The 19,735-nt window shown below is 39.5% G+C and overlaps 1 protein-coding gene across 1 annotated transcript in view; it reads right to left on the bottom strand.

The window, feature by feature from the left end:
• Window positions 1-19,054, bottom strand: part of cabin1 (calcineurin binding protein 1) — a 47,131-nt gene extending 28,077 nt beyond the window's left edge. The window contains 28 exon segments of the mRNA XM_055050845.1: window positions 2,594-2,760; window positions 2,762-2,803; window positions 2,897-3,057; window positions 3,216-3,305; window positions 3,484-3,654; window positions 4,602-4,863; window positions 5,188-5,333; window positions 5,406-5,612; window positions 7,448-7,609; window positions 8,176-8,291; window positions 8,369-8,522; window positions 8,632-8,874; window positions 9,769-9,957; window positions 10,051-10,188; window positions 10,279-10,466; window positions 11,420-11,492; window positions 12,140-12,357; window positions 12,443-12,576; window positions 12,663-12,840; window positions 13,918-14,216; window positions 14,328-14,477; window positions 14,560-14,689; window positions 15,766-15,946; window positions 16,066-16,200; window positions 17,264-17,377; window positions 17,469-17,561; window positions 17,652-17,707; window positions 18,897-19,054. Coding sequence (XP_054906820.1) covers window positions 2,594-2,760; window positions 2,762-2,803; window positions 2,897-3,057; window positions 3,216-3,305; window positions 3,484-3,654; window positions 4,602-4,863; window positions 5,188-5,333; window positions 5,406-5,612; window positions 7,448-7,609; window positions 8,176-8,291; window positions 8,369-8,522; window positions 8,632-8,874; window positions 9,769-9,957; window positions 10,051-10,188; window positions 10,279-10,466; window positions 11,420-11,492; window positions 12,140-12,357; window positions 12,443-12,576; window positions 12,663-12,840; window positions 13,918-14,216; window positions 14,328-14,477; window positions 14,560-14,689; window positions 15,766-15,946; window positions 16,066-16,200; window positions 17,264-17,377; window positions 17,469-17,561; window positions 17,652-17,654 — 4,144 coding nt within the window. The 5' untranslated portion in view covers window positions 17,655-17,707; window positions 18,897-19,054.
• Window positions 19,055-19,735: the final 681 nt, after the last annotated feature.

Here is a 19,735-nt window from a genome sequence, read left to right as displayed (position 1 = left end):
GATAAATGCCCACCGCTACTTTGAAAATGTCCACAAGGCATTGCATGCACATAGCTAAACATTGAAAGGTTGCTGCTTTATGCATACATCTAAAAGGAAAAAAATAAATCAGAGGCTACAACCTCCAAGATTATTATTGTTTGTTGGTTCTGGCTTGAAAATAGCATGTCTGAATCAGATTCTACATTCACCTCAGTGCACTTTCAGCAGGAATCAAGTCAAAGGTTGGACACCTACCCATAGCAATGTGCATGGAGAGGTATTTTCTAATTCCAGCCAATAAATGCAAGCCACGTTCTTTCCAACTTGACATTTTCACACTAATTGGCCATAATTAGAAACTGTACCCGATTAGTAAGAGAGCAAACATGAGCCATGTAAGATGTTGGAATAGCTCCTAGTTTTGTTTTCTGTGTAATTAACCCACACACCACACTCCCGATGAAATGTGATCATACGACACCAGACAATTTGGTGGACTGTGATTCGGGGACTGAACTCGTCCGGCTGCTTAAAAACAATCACCCCATTAGAACTACATGCACATAAATGGCAAAGCAGGTGGTAAAAGCAAGCAGGCAAAGAGGTAGCAGGCAGGTAGGTAGGTGGGTAGGTAGGTAGGAAGGAATTTGGAAAGGGTGACAAAACTGGCAACGTGGGCAATATGGCTCCATTATTTGAGCGTTTAAGTTGAACTTACATGAACGGGTTGAGTGAGCAGATGCACTGTTTTTTTTTTTAATCAAATGGAGAATGGCTGCTGCTTTTTTTCCGAATGTGAGCTGTCATGTTTTAATATTTTGTGTAGTTTTATATTCTAAAAATAAGTTTTGTATACATTTAATTCAAAAGTATGTGCTTACATTTTTTTATTATTCTGAAAAATATTTTTTTTCTTCTAGAATACATTTCTGAAGCCCAAATGAACTTTGCAACAGTTCCAATCACAAATAAAAACACAAGATGTACTCAAAATAAACCGTACTGATAGCATTGCTTTGCTTGGAGGACATTTTTGTCTAATGAACAAATAAAGGTAATTTTAAAAAAAATTTCACAGCAATAATCTTTGGTGTGGATGTAATTACTAAGTGAAACTGACTCAAAGGTGGATATTTTTAGTGCTTAAAGTAAAGTTAGAGAAAGAACAAAAATATAGGGAGCCATTTTAAACGAAACCATGTTTTCTACCCTTGTGACATTCCTGGAATTGATCCAGGCAGCCAAAGAAGGAGAGAGAGTTTGGAGTTTCCAGCAAATAACAGGAAGGCTAACAAGACAACAGCTTTCAACACCTATCGTATCTGTGATGAAATATGTTGGGATTTGATACGTTGAAAGCGTTTTGGATGGGTCACAGTTGAGGCAAGGATCTAAATTTTCAAACATATAAACACAAAGCTTTTTAGCAACACAGACACTACCAATTGCTATTATATAATTTCAAATGTGGAAATTGTTAGTTTTGGATTAATAAAAAATGCATAAAATGCCTGGTATCTCTTACATGCATTGTAATATTATAAGTGATGGCAGCAAGGCTAAGGAAAGAAAATATTTATAAGGCTACTTTTATAATTTTTTACATTATATTTTATAAAAACGGGAAAAATTGGGAATTAGTCACAATCAATCAATTAGAATATAAAGTTCCAATGAGGTTAATTTTTCAGACAAAACTACCTTTTGAAAATTGACAGCCTTTAAACATATTTTTCATAAAGGCTACATTTCTGTAAAAAAATTGTTTTTGAATAGTCTGATGTATTACTTTCATATTAGTAGTTATATTTTCATTAACTGTAAACAGAAAATCATCATAACACAAATAAGGTTTTCAAACATCCATCTGTGTGTAATTCTCAACGTGTTTCACTTTGTGATGAAGTTCCTGAAACAAAATGAACTTTTCAATAATACTATCATTGACTGAACGGTTCTGTAGTCAATTTCTACACAGATTTTACAAAATTGAACACAAAACTAAATAAAAACGGTTATTTAAGATTAAAATTGTGTTCAAAGTCAGCTCTATATTTAGCCTGGTAAATAGTGTAATATTTAGGTAAATAAGTTACACATGACCTATAATCAGGGTCACAGCAAGTCTGCAGCTTTTTCTTGTGTGTTGCCAAAACAACAGCAGCCAATGGATGCCGAAACACCAAACATGTGCAAATGTGACACAAAAAGCTGAAGATGCTTTGAGAGAAACACATTTAAATTCTCAGTGAGAGGCAAGGTGAATGATTGTATAGAGAATAAGAAGCAACAAGAGACTGATGTTACATCCCCACATGCTCACAAATATGCAAACACATAAGCCCAAATGCTCTTAGCACATACCAACCAAGATGTCAGTCTTTCTTTTGTTCCCATGCAAAGCATATTAGCCAAATAATCAGTAGCCATATTGCCCATTTCACCACATCCCAATCACCCAGTGCATGGGGACCATAGTGACTGAAAACAAAGCCATTGAGAATGGTGATTAGCAATCTGAGCGCTGCTCCCCAGTGGGCCTTTCTCTGTCCCAGTGCGGAAACGGCAAAGAGCCCAACCCCAGAAGCACTGTCTAGGACTGGGACTGTACCATCAGCCTGCTGCTCCTCATGCCGTTGCTGCTGCCACTGCTGCCTTCGGAGTGTTTTGCGTTTGGCGTAATCGTGGTCAAATGGCGTGGCCACGTAAGGAGGGGATGTCACACCTGGGGTGACGGCAGAGGGGAGGGAGGAGTTGAGCACGTTCCCCATGCAAACAGGAACAGTTAAATTCTTCTTCCAGCATCGTGGGGGGTTTCTCTCTGGAGATAAAAGGGGGGAGCAGGGGGAGAGAAAAAAAGAGTCACACACTGTGAGATCTGCTGTTGTTTTGATGGATAAATAGCGAAGCTTACTTTTCACTGGACCTCGGCAAGCTTGGCATGCTCTTCTCTTCCCCCTTTGCAAACGGCCCGGTCGCTGCTCCCACCAGTAAGTTGAATAAAAACTCATGATCCAACTCTGACTCGGCAGCTTGTAGCAATTTAAGTATGGATGCACTCACGCGGAAATGCAACTATTAAAAAAAGAAAGAAAACAGAAATTCAATGTTGTAAAGATACAGCAAATAATGCCGAACACAAATTCTTTCAGAAATTGTTATTGTATATAATAAAAATGCAAAAAAGGAATGTAACTGGACACATTCTGAGCAACAAGCTGAACTTCGCTTACTTCCAGGGCCTCCATAGCCAGGTCAGGAGGATTGTGGTAATGAATTTTCCTCGGGTACCGAGCAGCTTCTTCATGTAGATACTGAGCCGCCTGTGAACCCAGAAAACAAAAGAGTAACCAGCTCATCCCAATAATCAGATAACTGGGTAAAAAACAACAACAAAAAACATAGAATACAGATTTGATTTCCAGTTGATCACAAGGTTGAGGCTTAAAACTTTTATTTCTACCTTATTGTCAGCGCTAGACGAATGACAAGCAGGCTTACCTTCTTGTAAAGCTGCAGGTATTCATCGGGGGGCTTCCTGCGCTTCTCGGCGATCTTCCCCAGCATGTAGTGGATGAGCCACTCCTCTTCATCGCTGTCGCCCTCACAGCGGGAGGCCCCCTGGAAACACTGAAAAGCTGTCTCCAGCATGGAGTCTCTTCTTTCCTCCATCTGAAATAAAAACAAACATGTACGGTAAACAAACACTCAGGGTTTTCTCTCAAGGCAGCATATTAATAAGATCTACTGTAAGGAAAAAAAAAGCAAAAGTGGCACAATGCCACTGATGACACTAAACATTGGATAACGAAGCAAACGGTCGAGGGAAAAGTAATCAGTTCCTCCAGGATGTTGCTTTCTTTTGTAATTGTTGTGGGCTAAAAGTACTATTTTTGTGATAGTTTTTTCAAAAAGTTGTAATTAGGGTTGAGAACTTTTTTTTCATTTTATTTGTTATGACATGGTCTTATAAAAAAGTTTAAATTGCTGCACATAACCCCCCTCCCCAAAAAAAGACAGCATTTTGAGAAATTTTATATTTAAAGTGAAAATAACATTCAACTGTTTACACAGTGGAAGCAAATCCAATAAAACTTGTCAAAATGGTTCCCCACCACCCCCCAATAAAAAAAATCTAATAATAGAGCTCTTATCTTGCAATTTCAGTTGTGAAACAAGAAGTGAATTTAGAAAGAGGTTTACGGGATTGGTCAAAATTCAGCCGAGTTGCAGCGATTGGTGAGAAAAGAAGGAAATATAGAAAACGTTAAGCTGGTTGATCAAATTTGCGGAAAAGTTGCGAAAATTTCAATGACCAAAAAATTGCGAATGCTGAGCGAATCAAAACATGGCAACATCTTGGAGCAGGGCTGGGCAAGTCCTGGTTTCCTGCAACTTTTAGATGAAGCTCTACTTCAACACACCTGAATCAAATGATGAGGTCATTAGCAGGACTCTGGAGAACTTGACTGCAGTAGGAGGTGATTCAGCTATTGGATTCAAGTGTTGGACTGGGAGACATCTAAGAGACATCTGGGCCTCGAGGACACGGGTCCTCAAGGCCCAGGTTTGCCCACCCCTTTCCTAGAGGGACGGATTATAAACCGTCTGGCCCTCACCTGTTTAACAACGTCTGGAGGGAGCTCGTTTCGCCACTGTTTGAGCTGCCGAGAAGCAAAAGAGTGCAGCGCGTAGGAGATGGTGCCGTACTCGATCCACAGGGACAGGTTGGAGCTGTCTATCTCCAGGGCCCGCTTGAAGCAGTTCAGCACCGCCTGGGAGTGCTTCCATATGGGAACGTCGCTTTTCAGCTCGTTTGAATTGAGCTTCTCTTGGATCCGGCTGGCTCGGGCTAAAGCCATGCCTGCCCAGGAATCAAATCTACAAGGTGAAGACAGGTTTGTTGTTAAAGCCACTTCTAAAAATATTTCTTTGAAGGTGCTCAAAGTTGGTCTTGGAGGGCCGGCATCCTGCATGTTTTAGTTCTCTGCATGTCAATGTTCTTCTTATGCCTCGAATGAGCCATCATTTGATCCAGGTGCGTTAAACAAGAGAGAAAGCGAAAACATGCAGGATGCCGGCTCTCCAGGACCGACTTTGGACATCCGTTCGACATAACAGAGAAGATTATGTTGAGCCTGAGCAGCAGAGAAAAGATATTGTGAAGATGGATGTAATTACTGAAGATGTGAAGAAATGCTGTACCTGTTGGGACAAACGCAAATGTCATGCATATAGAACTTGATTGCTTTGGACTGCTCTTTGTTCTTGAAGTGATAGTCAGCCAAAAGGTAGTAGATCTCATTGATGATTGGGGGAGCAGGAGGGCTGCCTGCTGGAAGGGATGGGACCTGAAAGTGCAAATGAAGACTTAAATGACTTGTACCTTCCCCTTACGTTCGGTGTAACACACCCAAACTGACCTTTTCCGTCATGTCCTCGATGTAGGCTGCCACTTCATCCATGGTGAAGGTGGGGGTTTCACTTGGGGGAGCTATGCTTGCAAATCTCCTCAGCAGATTGGCCAGCTCTGCAGACACTGTGCTGGTCTTATAGCTGTCGAACTCGGGCAGCGACTTGGGTTTGAAATACTGGAACATGAAGAGAGCATCGCTCCACTGAAGCTCAACCTGTGAAAAACAACAACACAAAACCGGCTCCAGGGTCAAACGATTGGCAACAGATCAGTGGGCAAATCTTCTCTACAACTGTGGTATGGTACATAGTTACAATCGGAGGGCTTACAAATTAAATACACTGACTCCCACTTGTGGCTGGATGCAAGAATTGCAAATACCTGAATACCTGGGTTCTTCCACTTTGATTCTGTCATAAATTTATACTTTTCCACATCACACATTTCTGTCTGTTCATTTTATACTGTTTATTAGATAAGCAATTCTTTTTAAAATGCACAATATGATGTGGATCTGGAGTCTTCTATCTAATGGTTCGGTTTTAAATACAAAATCAGTTGGATAAAAAGGTGGACAAATGCATGCAACACAAACAGGTGAATGGACAGACGGATAAAAACATAAGGATGGATGTTAGCAACAAAACAGGGCAATATCTATGTTATTTCATTTTCATATTTTTTGGCCAATCACCAATCTCTAAAAAGTCCGACCTGGCAATTCCGATTTTGGACGATTCTTTTGTCCGAAACATAGCAGCAAAGTTAGCGAGTCGACAACAGTGGGGTGACGGTTGTTGACTGAGCGTGTGCAGACATAAACCTGGTGGGCAGGTCTATCAGTCAGCCCTCTCTCAAGACAGAACAAAAGGGCTAAGGGGATGATTTTTAGACATTTGTGAAGGCAGATAAAACCAGATAAGATCACACGTAAATGTCTGCCAATCACAGATCTCCCAAAATCAAAGCTGCAGTATGTAATCAGATAAACCGTTTTCCTAACGATACATTGTTTCTCTGCCATTAACACATTGAGCAGGGAGTACATGAGTGTGACTGACTATCACTTCAAGAACAAAGAGCCTGGAGACTCTCCTCCAGGCTTTGATTGGATGTTTTTGGCCGAGCTTGGTGCATTTTTGCAGATGGATGTAATTTCACATGGCAAAGGCAGAGGACCTCAATTTTTTTCACAGATTATCTGTTTCTTATTATTTTGTAATGACATTATAACAGTTTTAACAAATATATAAAGAACTTTTTTATATGTAAAAGTGACCTATTGCAGCTTTAAGAAAATTGGGGCCCATTTACTGGTGGACCCCTCACTCCATGCTATGTTTTGTTTTCTATTGCTAATCCAAACCTTTGATTTAATTCAACAGATTTTTTGCAGTTGTAATAAATTCAGGGGTTACACACAAACACAAAAGCCTGTTGGCGTCATAATTTCTTTAGTTCTTATTGCAGTTATAGATTAAAAATAAGATAAATTTGTTGCAAATAAACTACTAGGCACAATGAAGCCTGAACTGCCTGCTCATCAAGTGACAAAAAAAAACCAGACAGAATTTTGCAAATATTTTGTCATGTCTCATTCAGCAAAGAAAAATAGTCCTCCAACAATGCCGCTTCAAGGCTTCAATTTACTTCAGTGACACCTGTTTTGTGTGGCTCAGCAGCAAACAATGCTAATGGATATATCTGACCGTTTCAGCATCGAGAGGTTCACTGAGGGCAGGCGCTTGTTTGCGTCATCGGCAGTCTGTTCCTTTTCATGCCGTGCGCTTACATAAGTTTGGCAATACAACTGAGAAATAGCAATTAGTCAAAAGCCTTGAGCCACCTCTTCACTATTGCACCGCCTCTTCATCACCATTTGCCCATTATCTTTCTAACGGCTCGGCTACATTTGTTGTTGCTGCTCTTGCAGACTTTTAGTTTGTGGAACTCTGATGAGTGAAATTAGAAATAAATATTAAAATAAGACAATAGTTTATTTCTGATTCTGCAAAGACAATTATAAAAGGTAGAAATAATAGGCCTGACCTGTGGAGATGAGTGGTCCTCAAGGTAGCGCGCCTTGCTCTTCTTACTGGGATATGCGTACAAACAGAAAAAGCATTGCTCCAAGGCCATTTCAAGCTCTTCCTTATAGGGATGGGAGTCATTGTTACTGGAAGCGGCAAATTCTTTCTCCAGTACCCGAATCTGCAACACATAAGATGCTAAATAAAACCAACAGCCAATAAAACTGCTGAGAACATTCTTAAACTAGACATTCGAGAAAGCATTTCAACCTCTTGAACTCCTCCCGGTTTTGTGGCAAACCACAAAGTTTTCTTGAATCTTACTGGGATTCCTTGTGATCGACTGACATAAATATGAAACAGCTCACAATGTGAAGTGGGAGGAACAAACATCGTTTTTGAAATGTTCACAAATAAATGTCTCGGTTCTTAGATTTTTTTTTCAGCTCTCTTTGCTGGAACACCTCTAAATTAAATCCTGAAATTCAATGCAGTTAGGTTATAAAACAAAATCCAATTAATCTGCGATAAGACTGAAAAATTCCAATCTGAATGAGCATGAACTACTTTGCAAACAAGAAAGGACTAAAATGAAGGTTTCTCCAAGTTTCAAATGTAATTAAAGAACTTTTAAAATGCATGGTAATTCGTGATTGCAGATTGATAGCGTTCAAATGTTCACAGAGTATCAATACTTTCTCGATTCTCTGCGAATGCTTGCCAAGTAAGGGCCTTGTAGAATCTTACAAAGAACTTTAGAAGGGCTCCGTCTGAGCTGCAGCATAAGGACCGACGACCCAGATACTCATGAGCTGTACTCAAAAGCATCAGAGATGAGGGAAGCAGGGGAGTTTCTGGTTCATCTGAAAATCAGACGTCGCAGCGTCAATAATAAAGGAAAAAAACAAAGAGAGAGAGGTAAATCAATGACTTAACACACCTTCGTCGTCATCTAAGGATATATGCTGCCGAAGCATGCAGTCAAATGCAGCCTCCTCGTGTTTGATAATCCGATACAAGACAATCCAAGGCAGAACTGAGAAGAAATAAGGCTCCTTTGGATCATCTGAAGTACTCATGCTAAGATCAATGAGCTGGAGGAAGACAAAAAGAACAACAGGCAACAGATCAGAATAAAGCAATAAAAACTTAATTATTCTGCTACTCAGTTTTAATGCAATATTCCTTTCACAGCTTTCAAACCTGAATCAGATTGTTTGCCAGTCGGGCCATGCTTGAGAAGTGAGGGATTTTGCTCAGAAGCTCCGGTTCTTCTGTGAAGCAGATTTCAACGCCATCCAGCAGCTTTCTGATGGTGCTGACCCACTCTTCCTTGCTCGGAGCAGAGCCCCCTGGAGCAGAGTTGAGCTGCTGCAGGGCTTCGTTCAAAGCCAGCTCGCTGCACTCCAAGCACTGCTGGTAGTCCTGCAGCTTCAGCAGGGAGTTCTGGTGGAGAAATGGGAAAAAGTCAAAGAGTTTACCAAAACTCCAGCACAATGTGACATGAAATACCAGCTTTTCTAATACGTCCAAAGTTAATCTAGACAGGCAAGTTGGATTTTTTTTTTCCAACTATATCAACTCTTAAGTAACAGCTAGAGGCAGGGCTCACATGCATTTTTCCTGTTTATCCATATTTCTAGAGATTAGCTATTTCTAGAGTTAATCTTAAAGATTTGGCTAAAGATAGTCAAAATTAAGTGTAAAACTTCACTGTTAATTTATAGTGGTCTTTCTTATAACTGAAGGATTTAATATGGAGCCAACTAGAATCATAGGCTGAATAGAAGGGAAGGGAGGATAAATCTAGCAAGATGGATAGATTGATAGGTGGATGAATGAACTGACTGCATAAATGGATGGATGGAGAGATACTCTTCAGACGAAGGGGGAAGGGATCAAGTAGGAATGAACTGACTGCAGTTTTCTGGCCTATCGCAATCTTTAAAAAGCCTGATCTGATGAGTTTTTTGTATGAAAAGGAGGTAAATATAGCAACAAAGTTACTAAGTTGGCAACAAAGGAGTGACAATTGTGTGTAGACATTCCCCTGTCGGCAGGTCTGTCAGTCAGCCCTCTCTCACAACAGAGAGAAGGGAGACTGGCTGATATTCAGACCTTTGCGAACGTAGATGAGATTAGTGGAAAAGATTGATTTCTCATGCAAGTATCGACCAATCTCCAAAAAATTAAGGAAAGTGGGGCCAATTTATCTCTGCACTCTTAGAATGAAGTCTAGAATATTTACATTAATCCATACATTTGAGATCCACTAATAAATAATGTGCTGTGATATTGTTATATCCTGCGATGAGTAAAGAGCTTTGTAACACTTCCAACCTGCAGTAGCATGAGCTGGGCGGGACGCTCCGGCGCCGAGCTCACAAACTCCAGAGATTTGCTCCTGTTCTCATAATTAAGAGTGGGCTGCAGCAGGCGCACAACAGACTCAAAGTCCGCCGACTCAAAGAGACGCTGGATCTCCTCTAAAGACTGACACCTCTCCAGCGACTTCAGCCTCTTGTCGATCTGTACATGGGATAAGAAAAAAAACAACAAAAAAGCACTTTGTGAAATGGCATATTGATGATTTGAAACAATTTGTTTTCAGTGTTTACCAACCTCCTCCACTGATATGGCTGCATCGACACAAAGGTTTGGCAGGTTGATTGTGTAATGTTTTCCATGAGCGGTTTTTGGTTTGCTCTGCAACAGCCCTATACAAACATCGTAGCTCTCGAGAGCCAAATCCATATCTCCCTGTCAAGAAGACAAAAAGAAATTCAGCATTACGTATCAGCTCTGGCGGGACTGTGTGAAAAAGACAAAACCAGGAAAGTTGGATTTTACCTGCAGGGCCAAGAATCGTGCTTTCAGCCAGTACACCCGCACCATGACATCCAACCAGTTGCTCCCAAACAGATCTCTTTGGGACGAGCCGAGGGCCAGGATTAACAAGTCACCCTGGAAGTGTTGCCCGGGAAACTCGGAGTCAGCCGACTCGCTGCTGGGACCGCCGCAATTTCTTCTCGGAATAACTGGCCAAGACAGAACGACATGACTGAAAGCCAGCCATAAAGACAAGCTAGTGCGGGTCGGAGGGTAAAAGTTCAGAATATTTTTTGTCACACTTTGATCATGACAAACAAATTTTACTCTACTACTTCAAATTAGTCTGAGCCTATGATGTTTTAAAAATTTAAAGAGGGCGGCTAGTGAAGAACTGACTGGTGATTTGGTTTGATTGCTTTCAATTAATAAAGGGTAATGAGGTAAATCCAAGGCCTGGATAAATTACATCACAATAAAACCTCCTGAAAATTATGAAGGCTGTTGCTTAGGAATTTCTAAACAAGATTCTGCTGATATTTCAGAATAAAACATGTTCCCATCACTTTGGAGTCGTTTCAATATGTAGACAATCCAGTGTACAGAGGTCCCTAAATGCACCGTAAAAGTTCGGCTGTCAGAAAATCTAGCCAACATGTCTGCAGCGGTGCAGCACTTAAGGCTTTTCCTCCAGTAGCAGCGTTACTTACATTGGGGTCGAAGTTCCTTCTGGTGAATAATTAAGTTAATTGTTGAATAAGGTTGACAAACCTTTGGTTTAGGCCTCATTTCTTTCTACATTGAAACAGCATGTGTTCAGCCTTAAAAGCAACGTTATATTCATTTGTCACACCTGAGGGCCAATATGAAAGGTCTCTTCTGAAAAGTTCTGATACATGTGTTTATTGTTACACCCCTAGTACCAAATATATGAATACATATTTAGATTTAGCAACAATCCAAAACAACATCACTTACAGTCTTTCTGCAAACTTCAATAAATTACATTTGAGACTTTAAGAACATTATCATTTCGATTTCAGTCCCGCTCCTAAGCAAGTTAAATATAATTTGTCAACTTGTTTTGGGGTTTTTCAGCAAATTTTATCATTAAAAGAAAAAACAACAACTAGATAACATGTGAGTGAAATCACCAACTTACCAATCTTCCCTTTGTTGTGCAACCATTGCTCCAGCTGCAACTCCATACAGGCCAAGCTCATTGTCAACATTTCCTGTACAGAATACAAAAAATAACATCTACTGAAAAAACAAAAGAAAGGTGTGAAAGAGTAACCAGACCACCAGATTACCAACCAAACTGCTCCATAGAAAATGGCTCATTTTAGCTCTGAACAGGTATTGTTCTTTCTCTGACTTCACTGATACTGAAAATAGCTACTCTGAGTTGTTTTCCCACTGTAACAACATCCACACTGAAGAGTGTCATCAGCACAACCTGACATTGCCTATCTACGATTCATTTTGAGTTTGAGTCAGTAGATCAGGAAATTATTGAATTTGGGTCACCAGTTCACTTCCCAGCAGAGCTCCTGACTTAAATAACACATACCAAATGTACATGACACATTTCACAAATATATAAAAATCAGTTCAAAATCTCCATTTCAGATTCTTTATTGAAGGCCGTTTTGACAGAAGCAATCATAATTGCAATTTTTCTGTATATATTTCTTATTTGATGATTTGGCCCATCGCTAATTTAGCTGAACATTAACCATCTTGTTGCAAGATTGCATGGAAAAGCTCTCAGTAACTGATACATGAAGTTTGTGTCATCTTGACAGATTTGGTCGAAATAGAAATTTAACAAGTCTTTGGGGGTTTTTTTTTGGTTGCTTTGTCTATTTATTTTGTTTACCTGGATGTGCTGGTTGCTGCAGTCCCGAAGAAGAGGGTTGGGGAGGCCCATGCTGTGTTTCCTCCAGGTCTGATAAACCTCCAGCACCACAGCGGTCAGCCCCCGCGGCCACTCCTCCATGAACTTCTGACCAACCGCTCTCAGGTAGCGCATCATCAGATCCAGGATGCCACCGTTGCTCAAATTATTGAGCAAGAAGTTGTGAACATCTTGTTGCTCTGACAAAGAGAAACAAAATGCTGTTTCACTTATCAATGTGTTGCAATGCAGACCCCACTTCAAGAATGTACATGGACAATGTACCAGACTCCATGAGTTCAACAGAGTCGGCTGGTAGGCAGCTTCCGTGGACAGGCTGAACGTCATCCTTCGCGTCGCACTGCGTCTCAAGATTCCCCTGGCTCTCGTCGTCATTGTCGGGATCAAACTTCTTGAGCCTGAAACACATCAGAAAATAATGTCACTAATTTATTTGATTTTTTTTAAATATATATTTCGGTTTTGACGTTTTACCTCAACCTACCTGGAAGGCAAGTATTTAAAAAGCAGCTCCTGGAAATCAATCTTCTCTTCCTTCTTGCATTTTGTGTTTCGAACACGTGCCGAGCGACGCTTGGCCGTCTCGCCGCTGTCCTCCACCACACGTCTTCTCTTTGGAGCTTTCTTCACTTTATCTGCCAGGGAAATGTCCATGCCTGCAGCTGTACATATAACAGAATATTATAAAACGGCACACATTACAAACAATTTTGTGTGATTAACCGAAACAAAGTAGCACAAATTAGTGAAGTAAATAAAAAAAAATGCATGAGTGTCAAATAATTTTTACAAGGAAACATATGAAGTGTGGCTGGCATTCGTATTTAGGTATGTTCTAAATTAGGGTTGGAATGATTGATCAGCTTAATTGTGATTAATCAATAATTGAAATAACAGTCAACAAAATTGGTCATCAAATAATTGTTAAAAAGAGTCCAAAGACTCAAAAAAAAAGTAATTTGCTGAAAAAACAACACCGTCAGAGTTGTGATAAAACCAAAAACTGTACAAAATAAATATCTACTTTGCATTTAAGATAAAAACACCTAAAGCACTTCAAGTTTTAGCTTTATCCAGTTCAAATTGACAAAAGAAAGAATACATTATTGTATTCTGGGCATTTAAATGCTTCTCATTTTAAAAAAAAGGAATTGGATTTTTTTATATGCGTCTTTTAATTTATATCTAACATTTAGTATAAAAAAAGCTTGAGATCAAATTAAAAATTTGCAGAATGTGCCAACTTTTTATCTGACTAATTGATTAATCCATCAAATGTCAGAATAATTGGTAGAATAATTAATTACTAAAATAATTATTAGTTGCAACCCTATTCATAAGTGCATGTTTGGTCATTAAATCTGACTGACCTGGAGATATATTGCAAAAAACCTAAATGTCCAAAATGTGTAAAGTTGGCACTGACATGCCCCCTGCAGACATGCTGCTGTAATTGCAGTAAACCATGCATCAACAGCGTACTAATCCAACGGCACTGTATACTACTCAGAAATTATTTTGAAAACATTTTTAGTTCATACATAATTTTTCTTCCACTATTAATGAACTACCTTGTGTTGGCCTACCTACAAACTCCAAAAAGACACAGCAGTTTGTAATTGTAGCAAAATATGAACAAAAAAGGATCAAGAAGTGTGAAAATGAAGAATTACAGAATTTTAGTGTAAACCAGCATTGTTTACACTAACATTCTGTTTATGTAAGCCAGCAATGCTAACCAGCAGGGGGAGCTGTAGTCGTGATCTCCACAGTCGTCTGACTAAGGGTGATTTGAGGCTGAGAACCCGGCAGGACGGCGGGCTCACTGAAGGCCACCGGCGGCAGGGAAGAGCTGGGGCTGCTGAGCACCGTGGCCAAGCCTACGCTCACAGGGCTACTCGGCTGGGGAAGGTTCTGGGGAAAGTTGGGGTCACGGTATGCCGACAGGTCGATTCTGCAGCCCAAACTCGGCCGTGGAGATTCGCAGGTCGTCTGATGTTTGTACATTGCGAGAAAGCTTTCGCCAACCTGCTTCCATCTGAAGTTAAACAGAAGAAACTTCACATTTAAATATTAAAAAAAATACTCATCAGAGAAACTAATATTTCTGCTAAAAAGATCAGTATTTTAATTCAAAACAGGAACTAACGAGAGGCAGTGCATGGGCTGAACCAGGACGAGGTCTGGTTTCGGTTCACGGTGAGAGAGAGTCTGTCTGCGCCTCCTTATCTCCAGAGCCTCTTCAATGATGGATATGCGCTCTTCCTCTTCCACTTCCACATAGTGAATGGACATATCACTGCAATAATTCACAGCATGAAAACTTTCAGTGCTGCGCAGATTTAAACTAATGATATGTAGTAAATATGAACGATTTTTACCATTTTGTAAACATCTGCATTGTATCCCTCTTCAAGTACGGCTGCTCCTTAAAGATTTTTTCCTTCAACACAAGGCCTTTAGTGTAGTAGTGGTCCTTCTCCAGGGCTTTGGCAATGAAGTATAAACAATCTGCAAAAATGCTGGTAAAATTTACCTTTCTTTCCATATTTAATTTTTTACACTCTGAAGGGAAAAATGTCTTGCTTTGTTCCCTTCAGGCAGATCACATACATTTTTAACAAATGGTATCTGGAGTCCCCGACAAAACTAAGAATGTGATTTGTACATCCAATAGCGAAGACACGGCCTCCTTTCCTCCTGGCACGGCGAGCCAAACGGGATTAAAGGTAATCAAATCCAGGCTCAGAATTAAAGTGATTTTAACCCTTCACACCGACATTCAGCGTAAAAGAAAAAACGTGTCCATGTCACCAGCTGAGATTTTCAGAGATATCACAAGAGTAGATGGAGCAAAGGTGTTAAATTTTACAATGTCCAAAAAGCAATAAATTCTTGAGGCTGAAAAACAACAATTTTCCAGCCTCATAAATCAGCAAGGAGATTCATAAAGATTTTTAAGAAAAACAAAGAGCAAACGCCTAACATTAGCCCAGCACTAAAGCAAACCACTCAGCTTCAAAAGATCAACAGCAGGAGCGGGTCAAGAGTTCAAGACTGCAGCTGAATGGGTCAAGACAGACAGACAGTCTGTCTTGACATCCAAGACAGACTGTTTATCGGGTTACTCAAAATTTTGAGACAGAATTTCACTTTACAGGCCTTCAGATACAGAAACATCTAGTTAATGCATCTAAACGGTAGTAGTGTTTCCATTGGCCATATATTTGTGCAAATTGGAATTATGAAAACAAATTATGCTTAATGGAAACACGTCAATCTTGAAAAGAACTCACGTATTTTGATAAAAGGTTTTTGTGACAGGATGTGGCGGGTTTTCAGCTGTGTTAAAATTAGTGTGGTTTGCAAAACTGCAAAATGGAAATACACTTTTCATATCTCACAAGTTGTGTCATTAACAACCGGATATTGCGACTGGTGGAAAAGAAGACGACAGGAAGTGATCGGAGGACATTAGGACTTGTGACTTGGTATCAAATGCCCAACCTTAAAAGTCGGTGTCAGGGATCAAACATCCACTTTGGGTCATCCCTAGAATTGAGCTTGTGATGATGTGCATTACTTACAGGTATAGTCACTAAGGGTGTACAGAATAGTGATGAGGTTGTCCAGGCATGGCCAGTGGTCCGGGTTGCAGTGCAGGCCCTCCTCAAACGCGTGACGCGCCAGAGGTATGCGAACAAGTCGCACAGCCACCTGACCGATTTTATACCACATGTTCACATCAGTTGAGTCCAACATGACAGCCTGAAAAAATAAAGTAATAATATATAATTATCAGTACTATTCCCATCTATTAAAAATTTAAGCAAAGCAGGGACATGAACAAAAATATTTCAAATCAACCATAAGAATGGAGCGTTTACCTCCAAATAAAACTCCATTGCTTTCTCCAAGTCGTCCCGGGATGCAGCCATAGTGGCAAGGTTTTTAAAGGTGGAATATTTCAGCATCAGTCCAGGATGCTTGAGACCCACTCTTTGATCCTCTGAGGGCATGGCCTGAAATATTCAATAGTTTATCAAATGTAACAAGTGCAAAGCACAGAAACAGCAATTCAGCTGTTGTACCACAGCGTTAAATCACCAGCTTAGAAGCATCGGGTCACAACTATATACAGCACCTTAGTGAAGTACTCATAGGGTTAAGCTTTTTTATACTTTCTCCTACTACAATCATCAGAATCAATTATATTTGTACTTTACATGGTATGTCAGGAGTGCAAACTTGTGAAGTGGAAGAAAACATATGTGATTCATTTTAGGAGTACATATCTAATTGTGGCATGTATTTATATTGAACCCCTTTTAGTACGATACCCTGAAGTAAAATGAACTCCCTAATTACTACATAAAGTCCAACGTTGTAAAACCTAATCTCACTGTAAATCAGTAGTGGACATACTTCCACTAATCCACTAATCTGCCAATAGCAAAGCTAACTTTTCATTTAGCTCTTTAGCATTTTTGCTAACTTTGGAAATGTTTAGCATACTGACTTTCCCTTGATTAATTTTTCAGGATAAATTGTAATGTACTAATTTAATTGGTGATTTTGTAAATTTAATTTACAGTTGGGTAAAGTTCAACAACTGCGAAGTTTTGATCATTGATTTAAAAATCACTCAAGAAGTTTGATGTATTTGTTCCCTAATTTTGGAGAATATGAAGGACATTTTTTCAGGGCATTTAAATAACATATCTAGTATTAGTATATCTTACTCCCACCAAAAAACAATGTAGATTTTAGTTGTAAGACCTTAAAAGAAGGAGTGATGTTTATGCACAGAGCTGTGGGATGCATTGTTATTCCCTTAGATTCCTACAACAGGTAAAATATACTATTTATACAAAACTGTTTAGTGAAAAAACATTTGAGGCAATAGGTGCGCTTAAAAACTGTCAAAAGAAATAGTAAATTTTATTAGTTAAAAAAAAAAGTACATAAACCACATTAAATTGTAAATGCCCAAAATGAACATTGACAGCTAATTCAGTAGGTTAGTAAGAGAGTGACTCTTAACAGAATCGTCACACTTTGTTTAATACACTGAGATGAGTTTACCTCTTTGAGCAGCGGCGTTTTAAGCAGCTCATGATAGGCCTTGGCGGACTCCTCAAACTTATCATGTTTCTGGAGATCCAACGCTTTGTGATACAAAGCAAAAGCTTCGGCTTCCTGCAGAGGTCAATTAAAAGGTCAGAATAGGCCATTCATTTCTACCCAGAGATCAGCATAAATACTGTTTTCGGCATCATTCAGTCTGTACCTGAGCCTCTTTTGTCCGACTCTTGCTGCTCCTCAATGGGTCCTGACACTCATCGGCAGCTGTCGAAGCAGCATTTAGAGCCGCAATTCGGATCTGTAAAGGTCAACGGCAACAAACTCATTGGCAACAATATATCACATGGCATGGTGGACGGGGCAAAACAGAATATTGAGCGCAGCTTACCATTTTAATATCTTTAAAGCAGCCTCTCTGCTACTACGGCGAATGTTTGACAGGTACTGAAGGTTTGAGAAAATGATACAAGGCGAATCAGAAATTGACATACACTCATTAAATGATGATAAACAATACAACAAAAACTACATCTTTAAATATGAAATCAATTTTCTCTACTCCACTCAACACAAAGATAATACATGCTGGTTGATACATACGCCTCAACTTATACTTGGTTTAATTGATGCAAACAAACCACAAACCTTCAGTTTTCTATCATTTTTCTAACTGAATATTTAAACTTTCTTCTTAGGGCTCATTTAAATTGTTTGGTTTCCCTGCTTTTAGTCATATAATTCCTAAACTTTCATTGAAGTTGGGGCTGAGGAGAATACTAACGTGAAACCTTCAAAACCACTTCTCATGTTTGTTTGGGAAGTTTCCACCATCTTACCCCAGCTGCCATCTTCAAATAAATATGAACTCGTTTAAAAACAAATATTAAACTATTCTGCCATAAAAACTAACAAAAAAAACCCAACAAAACTTACAAACGCCAAGTTTTTCAGATTCAACAATACTGTGCCAACTCTCAAGCATGATTGTGGGAGCATAATAATATGTTTTGGAGTGCAGTACAAACTTACTGGAATATTAATTTGGGACAATCTCCAAGTTCTGCATCTTCTGGACACCCACTAGCTGTTGTAACAGCACAATGATCCCAGTCAGGTCGGTTTTATTCTTTAAAAAATAAATATGTCTGTTTTATGCTAACATAAAACAGACATGTAGTTATGGATCAGAACAGTCATTGTAGTAGACCTAATAGATTTGTAACATTCAATAAAACAACCATAATCTAATGCCAGCTCACAAGTGAGTTATTAATTCTGTTTACTTGATAATAATAACCCCAGAAGACACATCAAACATAAAATTAAAATAAAAGGACACACCGTATCAGCTAATCGACGAAGCTAACTTTACCGAATTGTCCCTTCAATTAGCCTGGCTAGCATAATGTCATTATTTCTGTTATTTGAATGACAGAACTACAAACACAGTGGTTGCTGTTTAGTTTGGACTATAACTACAATTCACATAAAATAGAGAAATGCTTTACATTATGTGAAATTATATTCATTATTATATTCGTGCTTTGCTAATTGTGCAAAAGCAAATTCAGGGAGCTAACATTAGCTTGTGTCTCACAGAGCAAGTCGTCGTTTCCTAACCTCTGTATCTTACCGTCCATCGTCGAGGTACCTGCTTTTTTTCTGACACATCAGCGGGGTATTAAACAGACGCGAAAGTGGTTATATATCAGGGGTAAATAAGGACAAATCAACTTTATTCATCATCCTTTGTTGCTGGAAGTCATGGACCCCGGGACGTTTGCAGCAGAAGACGTTTGCTCCCCGCCAATTAGTAAAATCCTCGGTGATTGGTCAAAACTCTGTAAGTGTATAGATGTAACCAATGAAATGCTTCGATACAAGCAGAATTTCATAAACAGAGCAATGTGGAAAGGGGATACACTCTATTCGTCATCCGGGAAAGCAAATCGTTACGCCGGATTGGTTTGCACACATTTTCAGCAGGTGTTCCTCAAGCTTAAAACCGGAGAATCATCTCGACCATATCACTTATATGACGCGTTGTGGTTTTGATATGGGCAAAATGTCTGTGACCTTCTCTTGTCAGAAAAATGCTTTGTCTCCGTTTAAAATGAGAACTCCTCCCACTCCACTTTGTCTGCAGTTCTGCCCAGGTCCTCCTTCGGCTGAGTGTTACAAGGCGGACCCAGAACGTGCTTTTAAAAATACTAGACTTGGTTTATTCACCATTTAGGGACTTTTAAAGCGCATTTTTAAGCCGGTGTTCTATCAGATGCCTGTTATACTTGTCTGACAGATTCAGCCGTCAGTTCGTGCTCAGCGTATGTATGGCGATCTGACCAAACAGTGAATTTATTTGAAGAAAAATATGTTTTGTGATCAAGTGGGGTGTAGAAATGAAAGCGTTAGTTTATTTAAGACGTCACAAATCACCAGTCCCTCCACTTTAACACGTCGGAAGAATTCTGA

The sequence above is a fragment of the Poeciliopsis prolifica genome, unplaced genomic scaffold (assembly GCF_027474105.1).
Source record: "Poeciliopsis prolifica strain line A6 unplaced genomic scaffold, Auburn_PproV2 SCAFFOLD031, whole genome shotgun sequence".
Lineage (NCBI taxonomy): Eukaryota > Metazoa > Chordata > Actinopteri > Cyprinodontiformes > Poeciliidae > Poeciliopsis > Poeciliopsis prolifica.
Note: the sequence above shows the minus strand (reverse complement) of the source record. Positions and strands in the feature narration are given on the sequence as shown.